The following is a 14,211-nucleotide window of genomic DNA, read 5'->3' as shown; positions in this document are numbered from 1 at the left end:
CCACAAAGCTCTTTTCCTGCTTGAATGACTGCTCGATCCAGGAATAAATATTTCTCATCTCTTATAAAATTGGCTGCAATATAGTTTTTGTAAGAGCTGTGAAATTTAGTGTTTACCTGTGTGCTCTTTTACTCTGCCTGTTACTATTTTAAATTATATGTAAACCAGAAATTCCTCAGCCAGCTTCAGTCCATTCTGATATGTTTTCTACAGACTTTATAATTATATGACTTTAGGATCACCTGTTCAACCATTTCAAACATTTCTGCTTCATTTACAGTAGCTATGAAGTCGCCATTGCAGACTTCATCAACTTTTGCAGAATGATTTATGTTAGCCACAATTTGTAAAACAAGAGGTTGGTAATGATTATAATGTCTGCACAATTACTGGTGGCATTTGTGTTAACCATTAGCTTCTAGAATCTGTTGTCTAAGACTGTCATAGCATAGGTATTTTGTATTTTGGATGTCCCACTTTTTTTGTTTTGAACTTGTTATTGTTAATGTCACCTGTCCCCTGAAGTTTTAACTGTGAAAGGAGTTTTCTATAGCTGGAGGTGGATGCTTCCAGCAGAACAGAACTGCACACGCAGAAGGTGTTTATTCTTTCGTGCGTGTCTGACATAGGTGAAGGCGGGATGGCAATCCAGAGTATATCTCTGCTTTTTACATGCCTTTCCTTCACCTCCCTTAAGATGTGACTTGACTGTCGAGAACTGGAAAGGGAATGGCTCCAAAGCGCTGCTCTAAGGAGCTGTTGTTCATCAATATAAAATGCTAGTCTCTTTGACTTTTTCCTTCTGGAAGCCCATCTTGATCCAAGTTTACCCTGAGAAGTAGTTAATTCATGGACAGGGTATCCAGCTGGGTCTCTTGTACAGCTGGGTACTGGCTAATGAATTCTGCTTTGTTTAAAACAGTGATCAGTCAAGGGTCAAAACCCAAACTCCAGGGATGAGACCAATTCAAATTCCTTGTTGTCTTGCTCACTTCCTAGACCAGATGTATCCATCTGGAATAGAAATGTTGATTTGATTTTGTTATTTGCAAGCAGCAATTTTGTTTTGTTATGTTCCGTGACAGCCCCAGGACTGATCTGTGCTTTGGAGAAGTAGGTTAGTGATATCGGAGAGTAATTTGCAGTGTTTTGGGATAATGAGGAAGGATGATCTCACTGAAAAATCAGATTATGCTAATTACTTAAAATGTGAGGTTTTCTTCCCCTTTGCTGTCTGCATATAGGGAAAAAAACAATCATAGCTGGGAATTCAAGCTTTTGACCGATTAAAGCACAGAGTGTGTATGAAGGAAACTAATGGCCCAAGATATTTTAATATTTATTTAAAACTTCCCCTGAGAAATACCACTTCTGGTGAACAAAAAGTTTAGTGCAAACTTAAGTCTAGCTTCTGTAACTTAAGTTACCAGCCCTGGGAATAGTCTAGTGACCACGCATTTACTCACTGTATAGGAGCAGTACTGGCTCTGAACATCTCACCATGGCTTCACAGTTTCCTGCCTGTCATCTAAGCTGCAGGAGCTGACTGTGAGCGTGCTGTTACCGTATCCCCGCTGTGGGACACAAAATGTGTTACATGTAAAAAATGCTATTTAAACTTTGTAATTAGATGGGCAGGAATTCGTTATGCTTAGCTGAAGGATAGTACCACCTTAGGCTGCTGCTAAGTTGATTACATCCATCAGTTTATCCATACTTTAAATCTCCTAAGCAATTTTGCTTCCTTGTTTCTATTGATTGTTTTGGTGTTAAACAACTACTTTAGTTGTGTTTAACTTCAGTTTTCTTTTAACCAAAAGTTACCCTTTTAGGTATTGATTTTAAAAATTTTCCCAACCAACTAGGGTTCTGAGTGTAATACCTCTTCATCATTGACTTGCTTTTTAAACATTACTCAGTTGTTAACCTTTTTTCACTGTCAATATAAAAAGTCAGACTTTATAGGAGGAATTCAATGGTTGCTATGTTTGCAATGAAAGGAATTTAAAAAAAAAAAAAAGTATTTTATCGGTGCTCTTTCCTTTTTATGGTTCTTGGGTTTATTGATTACTTATTCAGTGAATTATTGAGTATACATTCTGAGATATACCTGATTTTCTTCATAAATGCTTAATGTTCATATGTGACTATTCTGGAAAGGAGGATAAATGGTTGCGTTTCTGAAGTAGAGGTTTCTAAATAATTATGGACAGAACTGGTAATGCTTCTTATGCTTAAGTTGCTTCACGTATTTTGTAAGAACCTGTTTTCAGTTGCTTGTAACTTTTTGCTAAACTTCACCTTCTTGGGCTGCGTGTCTGCAGGCTGAGATCATATTCTGCTGTTAAAGTTTAATCTAACTAGGTCAGCAATTAGATTTTCTCTAATATAATCAAGAGATTCTAACAGTACACAGTTTTCCTCTGGAACTTGACATTTTGCTGAGGTGTTATTGTGAGATAAGGGATGCATCTCCTGCTGTTCTATTAATATTCACTCCATTAAGTAGTTTGAGAAGTCTTAGTATACGCTGCCTTAACAAAACCATAGCTGACAACTAAATCCTCTGAAAGCCCAGCAGTGCTAGGCGTGTTCATCACATCATGACTCTGCTGTCACAGAGCAGTGGGTATGCCACAATATTGACTACAGCCTTTGCATGTGTTCATCCAGCCACTGTGGTACCAGACACTCAAAAGCAGAGAGCAGGGAGTTCGTTCTGTCCAAGCTCTGAGCACTCGCTGGGCAGCTTCTCGTTCCTGCCCCAGTTACTAAGCCATTTGGAAAATAAGTAACAGTTATGCCTGTGCATTAACTTGAAGGTTTAAAGCCTGCCCATGATTCAGGCTGGGCTTAGTACATGGTTTCACAGAATCGTATAGGTTGGAAAAGACCTTTAAGATCATCGAGTCCAACCGTAAACCTAACACTACCAAGACCACCACTGTACCATGTCCCTGAGCACCTCATCCAAACGTCCTTTAAATACCTCCAGGGATGGGGACTCCACCACTTCCCTGGGCAGCCTGTTCCAATGCTTGATAACCCTTTCAGTGAAGTAAAATTTCCTAATATCCAGTCTAAACCTCCCCTGGCGCAACTTGAGGCCATTTCCTCTTGTCCTATCACTTGTTACTTGGAAGAAGAGACCGACCCCACCTCTCTACACCCTCCTTTCAGGTAGTTGTAGAGAGCGATAAGGTCTCCCCTCAGCCTCCTTTTCTCCAGGCTGAACAACCCCAGGTCCCTCAGCCGCTCCTCATAGGACTTGTGCTCCAGACCCTTCCCCAGCTCCGTTGCCCTTCTCTGGACACGCTCCAGCCCCTCAATCTCTCTCTTTAGTGAGGGGCCCAACACTGAACACAGTATTCGAGGTGCGGCCTCACCAGTGCCGAGTACAGGGGCACGATCACTGCCCTAGTCCTGCTGGCCACGCTATTTCTGATACAAGCCAGGATGCCATTGGCTTTCTTGGCCACCTGGGCACACTGCTGGCTCATATTCAGGCAGCTGTCAACCAACACCCCCAGGTCCTTTTCTGCCTGGCAGCTTTCCAGCCACTCTTCCCCACACCTGTAGCGTTGCATGGGGTTGCTGTGGCCCAAGTGCAGGACCTTGCACTTGGCCTTGTTAAACCTCATACAATTGACCTCGGCCCATCGATCCAGCCTGTCCAGGTCCCTCTGCAGAGCCTGCCTACCCTCCAGCAGATCAACACTCCCACACAACTTGGTGTCGTCTGCAAACTTACTGAGGGTGCACTCGATCCCTTCGTCCAGATCATTGATAAAGATGTTAAACAGAACTGGCCCCAACACAGAGCCCTGGGGAACACCGCTTGTGACCGGCCGCCAACTGGAGTAAACTCCATTCACCACCACTCTTTGGGCCCGGCCGTCCAGCCGGTTCTTTACCCAGTGAAGAGCACACCCGTCCAAGCCACGAGCAGCCAGTTTCACCAGGAGAATGCTGGGGGAAACCGTGTCAAAGGCTTTACTGAAGTCTAGATAGACAACATCCACAGCCTTTCCCTCATCCACTAGGCGGGTCACCTTGTCGTAGAAGGAGATCAGGTTGGTCAAGCAGGACCTGCCTTTCCTGAACCCATATAGCAGAGTTCTACTTTTTCAGTCTTTTGGAGTCATTTTTAAAAACCACGTTATAGGGACTTCAGAAATGCAAAGCCAAGCATCCAAACATTGGGAAAAGCCAGAATAGTACACTTTAACCTAAATAGGCTTATACTGTTTTTTCATGGGAGCTCTGATTCATTCAACACATGAAACTGCTTTGCAAAAAAGCTGAAGTGATGCTGTTCAGACCGGCTCTCTATTTGACTCCTGTCTTGCTAACTCTTACTTATGGTCTTGCTGTTAATGAAGTTGAGTTCCAACCGGGAGAACTGAATTCTGTATTAATAAATAATTTTAGAAGAAACCCTTCTTTATAATTAAAAAAAAATCCACTTTAGCCAAACTTTCGGCAACTAATTTTGTGTTCCTTTTGTTTTGGATGTCAGCAAGGATCAGATGTGCAGAAACGGTCTCCGCAGCTGACATGGAAATCAGCTGGACCTGTGCCTTGAATATCAAGAGCACTATGAAAATGCCAAGTAAAACTATGCTTCATTTTACAACATAGATATAGGAGATTCAGCACTTACTGTTTAAAATAGTTAAGATAGAAATATATTTTGAAATATTTATCCAATATTTTGCAAATATTTATCCAATATTTTCTATATTTTCCAGGACAATAAATAGAATCACTGTAAGTATTTATTGACAGCATCATGCTACGCCTCCCAAACTTGTGCTCTATTTATGAAGTCTTTGGACATTTCATTTCTTCTGTTGATTTAAATTTGTGGTATTTATGTTGTTAATCTCTTGAGCTGTTTTTTCGAGTATGAATTAGGAAATATATTGAAACACTTTAAAGGTATTTGTGAAACAAATTAAACCAAATGCTGGCAGTATGTAAGTCCACCTTTGCATGCTTTAATTAAAGCACTGCCTCTTTGATACAGATATATTTTGATGGTCTGAATATACACTAATTTCTTAAAAGTGAAACAGGTCTGAATCTAGTTTTTTCTTCATCAGTTTGTACCCTTTCCACATGAGGATGTTGTTTGCATGTCTTATTGTAAGGACAGGACTTTATCCTGAAAAGGAAAGTCTCTCCCTCTCTCTTTTCTTTTTAAATCTCCGTAAGCAGCCATATAGCTTTCAGCTACAAGGAGTCCTCAATATGTTCTGTTGCTGGATGGATATCTTAAAAATGAGAACAGTCACTTATTTTGCTTGGTTTCATCTCCTGGGTAGCTTTCTGCAGTATGCAGTTTATGCTTTTTCACTTAAAAATAATTTAAAAAGGGGGGGGGGGGAGAAACCAATCTATTTTGGCACAATTAGAAGAATGTTCTGATGTGACAAACTGGTGAAATCTTCCACCCCTTTATGTATTTTGGAACTTTATGATTGAGCTCATCTGAGTGCGAAACTCCATATTTGAATATTCAGTTTGAAAGGCATACAGATCTTGTTTGGGGAGAGAAGAGTGTGGTTAGTTGTTTTTGTTTTTTTTTTTTTTAACAGCTTCAGTTACTTTTGGAGTGAAGACATAGCTACATCAACTATTTTCAACATAAACAAGTGCTTATGGTTAAATGATGGGAACCTTTCAAACTCAACATTGAGAACGCTTCTATACAGTGATAAATTTTAACAGACAAGGCTGTTACATAGTTCCTGTTGAGATGTTAGATGTCTACGTACTATGGTTTGCCTGTCTATAAGCATCAGTAAGGTATTCTGTGTTGGTGGCTGTAATAAATGCATGTAATCTGGAATTTTCAAAAGCTCCGTAGCCATTTTCACTCTTAATGCTTTAATTGAATTCAAAGTCTCGATAGTAAGAGTAATCAAACATTGTTTTCTCTGATAGTATTTCTGTGCAACACACGTGAAGGTACTGTATTGAAATATATATTAGGTTCATTTTCCTATCCTGAATCCCAAAAAGTTTTGAACTTTTCCAAAATAAGTACACAGCATAGTGAAATCCACATTAAAATGAGCATTCACTCTAATCTGAAGAGCCAGACCTCTTACAATTCACCTCCATTGGCCTCTACCGTTAAATTAGTAATTTCACGTATTTAAATATTGATCAGATTGCAGATGTTAGGAGGGGAAATCACAAGCCCTGAGCTGCCAGCTGCCTGCACTGCCTGCATCTCTGTGTAACAGCCTGAGCAGTTTGCCAGGCAACCATGTATACAATAATTTTTTTAATCTGATGGTAGTTCCCGTCTTCTCCAAACGCAGTGGGCCTCCTTTCTTGACCTGTATATGTTGAAAAAGTAACATGTGTCTACAACATGCTCAGCTGCTTGCTTCAGCCTGGCTTCCATCCAGCCAAATATCAGAGAAATTTGGGGACATTGGAAATTTGTGTAAATACAGTGGACATGGGCACTCACGTAACTGTTGCCTCTGCAAGCAAACGTCAGCTCCTTATTCCCACACCGAGCAGCATCCTGCCTCAGCCACCTTATTTCATAGTGTACATGTGTTTGCATAAATCAGACATTTAGGCTGCACAGGTGTTTATATTTGGTCCCTATGGCAGTCCTGTAGTCGCTCATGATACTGTGCCTCTCCCTGGCGCTGGTTATACTTCCTTGTGAGAACTACAGTTAACGAGAGCCTATCTTGCTCTGGGCATCTGTAGTTGATACACGCTTCCCACTGTTGGGATTTTCATTATGTCTTCTGGAGCCCTGAAGAGCCGAACAAGGTTTTTCTGTCTTTTTAAACCCCTCCCTATTCCTGTGTTTCCACACTGTTCATAATGTTCTTTAGACAAAAAGGGACAGACTGTGACCTCGGCTAATGAATAAATCAGCTCCATCTGTCTACCCAGAGATAGCCTTGTAGCACAGTAGGACTTAAGGGCGTATTTGTACTGTGCAGTGTGGTTAAAAATATCTAAGCTGATTCCAAGTAATCTGGTGTGTTCACACAGTGCAACGCAGTGTTACTGGCCTGGTGCTGGGCCAGGACGTAGGTAACGGTGGATTTGAGCACGTCTGGTTCGCTCTGAGAGGGCATCACTGGTGGTGTAGCTACGTGTTCTCGCTACTCAAGGTAGCTTGTGTGTCCCTGTGTGATGCTGCATCGCTCGGTATGCTGTGTCTGCTCATGCGTTAAGTGGGCACAAAGCTGAGTATTGAGTACTCAAGACATGCTGTCCTACCCAAGATCTTACTAAGTGTACTTCTACTACACGTGGGTTTTTTTGAAGGGTTAAGAGATGCAGACAAGAGCATAATTTTCCAAAATTTTGCAACAGCTCTGAAACTGTATCTCCATAACCTCTGGCAAATCTCTTTGCCCACGCTCAGATGACAGGATAGTTAGGCTACCCGGGTAGGTTTCCTTGAAGTGTTTTGAAGAGGGGATGTGCCATCTGAGTTCTTAGTGAAGCCTTCAAGTTTGTATCATCTAGTGGTTTGTCCATGTTAGAAAAACGTTGATTGGTGTCCTCATAACTGGGTTCTGATTCTCAGCATAAGCAAAGATTTCAGATCTGATAGCTCCCTTTTAGTGGCAACAAACTAGCTCGCCCGTCATCACACTTGAATCACTCAGCTTGTACTAGAAGCAGTACTTGTTAGACTCCTGATACCACCGCTTAATCCAACAGAAAAATAACCACACAACCCCCCCCCCCCCCCCCCCCAACCTTCCAGTCCAAACCTGGGTATTTTCTTGCTGTTAGTCATTTGAACTGTCTCAGAGAAGATTTTTAGCATCACAGCTGGTTCAAAGAAGGGTGCAGGACTGCACAGCGAGGAGAGAAAGAAAGAAGTGCATAAAGACAGATGGAAGGGTCTGAGATCTCCCCCTTCCAGGAGCAGTGAGGCTTGAGCTTGAAGAACAGAGTTGAGGTGGTTTCCCCTAGGACCAACGTCATCCATGTTTCTTGTGTTGGGTCTTGTTGAAATAGTTCACAGTGAGATGCTTAGTTTCCATATAATATTTTTAATATCATTTACTCCTGTCCCCGGATTTCTTTTTTTCCCATTTCTAATCTTTTTTTTTTCTCATGGCATCTCTTTGCTGCAGCATCTGTAATCTCCCCTTGTCTTTTACATTACTTGGTATTTATACCTGCGGTCCTTTACTGACACTTTAATATCCTTGATGCATCATAGGATTTGAATGCAAAACACTTTAGTTTTTCTCTTGCTCCAGTGGTTTCTGTTATGGTGAAATAATTCACACAGATGTCCCGTTAGTGGGGAATCGGGTCAGAGAGGTATTTGGTATGGAATTTGACTTTGCAATTCCAGAGAGGCTTTTGGCAGACATGCTCCATCACATTGACTTTTTCTGTTCATTCCTTGCACGATCTTTTGACACATCATTTACTATGACTTTTACCCAAAATATGCAAAACTTCAATTATTGTTTCAATTCGCTGTAGTTTATTTTTAGTTTAAGCACGTGCAAGTCCTGACACAATGAGCTACTTCCACAATTTTTCTTGCAAATCATTTTGCTTGAGCTGTGTACATGACAAGGAGGAAAAAACCCACCCCAGCTTTGTGTCCCCTGAAAAGGAGCTTTGCCAATGATTTCTAATGGGAGAAAGAGCAGGCAGTGAAAGTCAGTGAAAAATAGGTTTTAAGAATGTGCTGCTCTCTGCCAGTGAGCGAGCCTGCTTAGAGTAGTGCATTTAGTTGGCTGTTATTTACATGCTACTTGTACAGAAGTCATCAATATATGGAAAAGCAAATTTTCAACGGTTTTACAGATGTTCCTGTTGAACTGTGAGATAACTTCTATGTATATACATAAATAAATCTATGTGTATATATACACACACATACTTGTTTGTGATTTATCTACAACTGACAAATGAGGATTGCCATATATATTGCTAAAATAACGTGTGATTTCTTATTAGAGAAATTCTTTAAAATGACAAAAGCATGGATGCAGAATCAGGCTCATATTGACTATGTGTACAGTCCATGGAAACATATTTGTCTTAAAAATATGTGCAACAGATTTGTTTCCTCCTTAGTTTGTCATGGCACAGCTGCAGAGGTGAGATTTTCTTTTAAATGCTTTATAAAAGTTCAGAATTGGCCTTTTGCTTACTATTTGCTCCCAGATTAAATACTGCATGGATGCTTTATTCCTATACAAATTGAGTCATTGGGCTTCAAAGTCCTCCTTTAAATTAGAATTTTTAAGAGTGTTTGTTAGAGAATTCTTCTGGGGATTTGATCATGCCATAATTATTACTTTGAAATTTTAAAATTTTCTATCACATTTTGCTTCTATTTGATATAAGAAATTGCTGCCCGTACAATTCTGCTATGAAACTGATACATCTGTGCCACTCTTTATAGCACCACCCATCTCCTGACCTGTGCACAGCAAGAAATGCGAGTTTGTGTGTTTAAAATGCTCCAGGAGCCAAATTCAGTATGCAGGAGCTCATTCTAGCTGTTGAATATAGAACATGTGCTTTTAAAATTCATGAATGGTATGCATGTTTTTCAAGTTAGAACATGGCTTATAAATATTAATTGGGGCAGTGATTCCAGTGATGAAGTTGCAAATACATTATCAAGGAACTTTTTCAATGGTCTAATCCTTTTTATAATTATTTGTCATTACAAAAGTTCTTTCAGTTAAAAAAGAATTGAAAGTTAGGTTTAGGGCTTTATAACAGTTTAGAAGTGTTATGTTTGTGGGTCATGCAGGTTTAATATTAGCAAACGTACAAAAAATGTAACTGTACAATTTTGTTGGAAAACATGATATGGAATGGGTCCACATTGAAAGCATTTTTTAAAAAGAAATTCCTCTCATATTTCTTTGTTTTCGTCTCCAGAGGGATATAAGAGACTTTGAGGAGGAGCAGGGCATTTTGCTCTTTCTCCAGATAGATTTTTTTTTTTTTTTTTCATGGTTTGAAATATGAAGTCACTTATGTTACTAATGCTACCATCCTTCAGAGGCACCAGAGCTGTTTATGAGCACTGTTAAAATCTCTGGAAAATCCTAGTGTCTGTCAAGGCATGAACTTTATAGACATTTGTTCTGTTAAATTCAGTTCCTTGAAGGATGCAGTTAAAGCACTGATTTGGCTGAACGAAGAGCCCCCGAGGCACTGCTGCTCACAGCCCTCGCCTGTTACCAGCTTGCTCAGATGCCTGCCTAGAAGCCAGCTGCGGGCAGCAGAGGCTTTCAGTGGGGCAGACCTCTTGGCACCATGGTTAGTTGTGGTCACAGCCGTGGTGTCCGAGATGACCGCGGGTATTCCAAGCACAGTTTTGCCTTAGTTTCTTAATAAGACGAGGGTCGCACGGTTAACATTACAAATGTGATAAGTAAGGTGTGCTTTTTTATTATTCAGCTTTATAATTCTCAACATGGGCTTACAGGTTTCATCTTATCAAAAAATTTTAACTAGCGCAGTTTAAGCTATATGCATTCTTCAGATCCCATGAATGTGTGAATTTGCAAAATGAGAAATACACCATGCTTAATGATTTTCACGTTCCCCCAGAAGTATACTCATTGTGTTTTTTCACCAAGAAGAACAGTTGCATACATCAAGGCCTATCTCAATTTTACATGGTTTTTACCAAAACTATTTCTGTCTTTTCCACTCCTGGTACTTCCAACAAAAGTAAACAGAAGGGAGAAAACTTAGCATGGCATCTGAATACTTTCTTTGGGTTTTTTGGGGTTTTTTTTGGTTTTTTTTGTTTTTTTTTTAATTTTATGGTATTCAGAGCAACTGTGGTTGGGGTTTAATGTACTCAGCAGGAAGGGATATGCTTATAGCAGGAACCCAAGAGGGAAAAGCGAGCAGCAGATGTCTCAAAGCTTTAGACTTACACCTCACAGGTTATTTTTTCAAAGTACATCGTTTCATATGCTGTGTAAACCAGACAGCACAATGTAGATTTACTGCTTTTGGGGACGGAGGAGGAGGAGTTGTTTCATTCATCACTGGTGGACATAAGTATTCTTATTTTCCCAAATTAATTTATTTGGGGATGAATGTTAAGAGATGTTTAGAAATCAGATGGTTAACAATGACTTCAGGATGCTCGGAAGTCTAGGCTACAAATCTCCTGGGGACCAGGTACGCCGTATCAATTGCGATCTAGCGTAAGTAGAGAAAAGAGATTGAACTTACGTTTGACAGTACTGCGCGACTCCTGGAACCCAGCTGACTCTGAACCCCAGCCCAAGGCTTCACACTCGCGCTCCTCCCCTTGCCCGTGCCTGGCACTCGTGCTTGCACCTCCTCTGCTCTTTTCTGCCAGCCAGCACATCTTCCAGAGCCCCACGCTGCGCTTACGCCCATCCTCCAGGGTCTGGTATACCCAGTTAGGAGTGAAGGCAGCTGCGTTGTTAAGAATAAGTGAGACCAGGGCTACCAACACAGCTGTGGCTACCAGTTTCTGGACAGTCATATCTGACTGTCAGCTTGCTGCCAGTCTCTATTTGCAGAAGACAGGAGGTCTCAATCAGCTGCAGCACATTGAAATTGGACTTGAAACAGAGGCAGCTTCGCTAGGATGTTACAAAGGGCTAGAGGACATCACCGTTCATTCTCAAAGTCAACTCCAGAGGCGTTTCTGATCAAGGAAATGAGAATTTTGTGAGGTAGGTAGGAGAATTCCATAAAATAAGAACACAAAGCTTTTTTAGGTCCTTCCCAGCTTTGGCTTATCCACCTTCTTGCACTTTGATAAGTAATGCCAGTCCTGTGATGAACTGAACGATAGGGAGGTCCATTCCTTGTGAGACGAGGCAAATCCAGAAAGAATCCAGTCTCAGGCAGGAGAGCCTGAGCTGCTGCCGGGGCAGAGGCGGGGATGCTCGCCAGCAGCGTGCCAAGCGCACTAGGTCCTCCGAGTCAACCAGTGCTGCTCCAAAAGCCTTTTTTTCAGGTGCAAACTTCAGAATATCCCGCAAACTGTGACAAATGTCATTCTCTCAAAGCCAAGCCAAACTGGAGGTGAATGCTGTCATCCCAAAGGAGCTCTGCAAACGTGGAGTATCTCGAGGTGTTTGCTCTGCTGTGTTCCTCTCTGAAGATCGGAGCTGCGAGTGCAGGGACCGGCGAACGGCCACTGCTGTGAGGAAAAGGCCCCCCCACCTCTGCACGAAGAGGAAATGGCTGTTTTTGTGGCTGTTTTTGGTGAGCCTCAGGGCGTAGCCGACTGCAACAAACAGAGCCACTGCCACAGCAGTCAAACATTAACAGGATGTATTTCCTGAAAGGAAAAGGCTATGGAGACTTCTAAAGTTGTACCTCCTCCCCTCGGAGAGCCCCCCTCCTCGTCTCACTCCTCCTACCCTCCCAGCAGCACAGAGCAGGGCTGTGGGGACTGGGCTGTAGATCGCGGGGAGCCCAGGGACAAAGCAGAGGTCCTCTTTAAAAGGAAAGCCCCAGCCTCAACCCTTGGACCATCAGGTCTGCGGACACGGATTGAGGAGAGGGATTTTGAAATGCTTTTTACTGAAAGCCAAACAATAGTGGGGTTAGCTGTTGAACAGCATGACGGGAGAGGGGGCGGTCCACTGATGTCCCCCTTCCTCTCTGCAGCCCTAGAAGGGAGCATGGCAGAGAAATAGAAAATATAAAATCTTGAGATTCTCAGCCTGATAAACAAACGAATCTGGCGGTGTCTGAAAAGGCAGTTGCAAGTGTTACAATGTGAACAGAGTTGAAAATCGCTGCATTGTGACTGGCACAGCCCTGAGCCCCATGTCCCAGTTTGCCGTGAATGCTGGTGGCTCTGCAGTGCCTCTGAGAAGGCTGGCCACCTCCCTTCAGTGCTCAGAGGATGGAAAAGCTTCTGCAAGTTGCTTAATAGAATGCCTCTGTTCACAATCCAGTACAGAGTTCGACTACCATACAGCAAGCCAGGACCACAGCACTGGTGCTGCACAAGCTGCAAGGAAATCGGCTCTAATAAACATTAGATTAACATTAAAAGATTAAAAAAGAGTTGCTGCGGACATTTCATACTGTCCCTGAACATGGATGTTTCCAGGCAGATCTTGCAAAGACCAGCTCTCCAAATGGCTGTTCGCTGTTTCATGTTTCCATCAGCTGCCACGGCAGGACCTGCCGCGGGGCCGGGGCTGAGGGCAGCGATCCCTGGCAGGCATTGCTCTGCTGCGCCTGCTGGCTCCTCCTGCCCCTCTGGGCCTTACTGCCTCTGGTTATGCCCTTCCTTGATCTGAGTCTGTCAAAATTCTTTAGGCTGAAAAAATACTGTACAAGGTGTAGCATTAAACGGTATATTGTGAAAGGAAGGTGTGACGTTCTTGTCAACAGCCTGGAGAGGGAGTAGTGAGAAGTCATGGCAGAGTACCTTCATCACCTGCGCTGCACCGGCCTTTAATTTTATAGCAGTTCTGCCTTACCAGCTATGTTACTTTGCCCTTAGGCAACAAATCCGTGCTGACCCAATACGTGTAGACAAACTGGTTGGAAATTTTTTGAAAGTCAGCGTTTTATTTTCTAAGACTTGTTGCTGAGAGGAGTGGAAAATATTTCAATGAAGTTCAGATGCCCCTATAATTAGGTTTCAGCTATTGGAATTGAATGTACAAATCTGGCTATGAATTCACCCCTCCTCTGTGCACTTGGTTCATTTTTAATCCTTAAATGGATTAAGCTTTAGGTACTTTGAGTATCTTCATACTCTGACAGCAGTACAGCATCTTTGGTTTCTTTTTTCCTGTGACTGGTCAGGTTTCCATACATCTCTGGTTTTAGAAGTTTCAATATAAATAGCACACTGATGCCTGCCATTCTTCAAAGAAATTTCCTAACAACAATGACTATATTTTCATATTTTATAACCCATGGATTATTTGTTATTATTTTAAGCCTGTGATTCAGCAGCAAGGCAGATGATGTTCATATACAGATAATGCCAGGAGAGATTTACCTTTAGGGAAAATCTCTTCTACCCAATCACGCACCTGCTTCTGCTTCCTCCTGTCTTTGATTTTTGTGATTTGTTAAAGTCTGAGTATGTATTTTCAGAAGGGCACAAACTTTGTTTGCATGTTACATGTAAAAAAAAATATAGCAATTGTAATTTACAAAGGCTGAACAAATCAGTCTAATCATTAAAACTTAGTCGCA

General features: G+C 41.8%; 2 protein-coding genes across 6 annotated transcripts in view; one reads left to right on the top strand and one right to left on the bottom strand.

Moving 5' to 3' along the window:
* Positions 1–12,589, bottom strand: part of TMEM204 (transmembrane protein 204) — a 203,080-nt gene extending 190,491 nt beyond the window's left edge. For 2 of the 3 annotated variants that reach the window (XR_012777661.1, XM_075515510.1), the window contains exon 1: positions 11,236–12,374. Coding sequence is in view for 2 of the 3 variants with exons in the window: in XM_075515510.1 (XP_075371625.1) it covers positions 11,236–11,515 (280 nt within the window). In the remaining variant the exon portion in view is untranslated. Of the gene's footprint in view, positions 1–11,235 lie in introns of all 3 variants that reach the window. The other variant, XM_075515511.1, reaches the window with a different exon arrangement.
* The window catches only part of IFT140 (intraflagellar transport 140), a 92,733-nt gene that overhangs the window by 61,826 nt on the left and 16,696 nt on the right, over positions 1–14,211 (top strand). The window lies entirely within an intron of this gene.

The sequence above is a fragment of the Mycteria americana genome, chromosome 12, assembly GCF_035582795.1.
Source record: "Mycteria americana isolate JAX WOST 10 ecotype Jacksonville Zoo and Gardens chromosome 12, USCA_MyAme_1.0, whole genome shotgun sequence".
NCBI lineage: Eukaryota > Metazoa > Chordata > Aves > Ciconiiformes > Ciconiidae > Mycteria > Mycteria americana.
The sequence above is the reverse complement of the archived record's forward strand: the minus strand, read 5'-3'. Positions and strand labels throughout refer to the sequence as shown.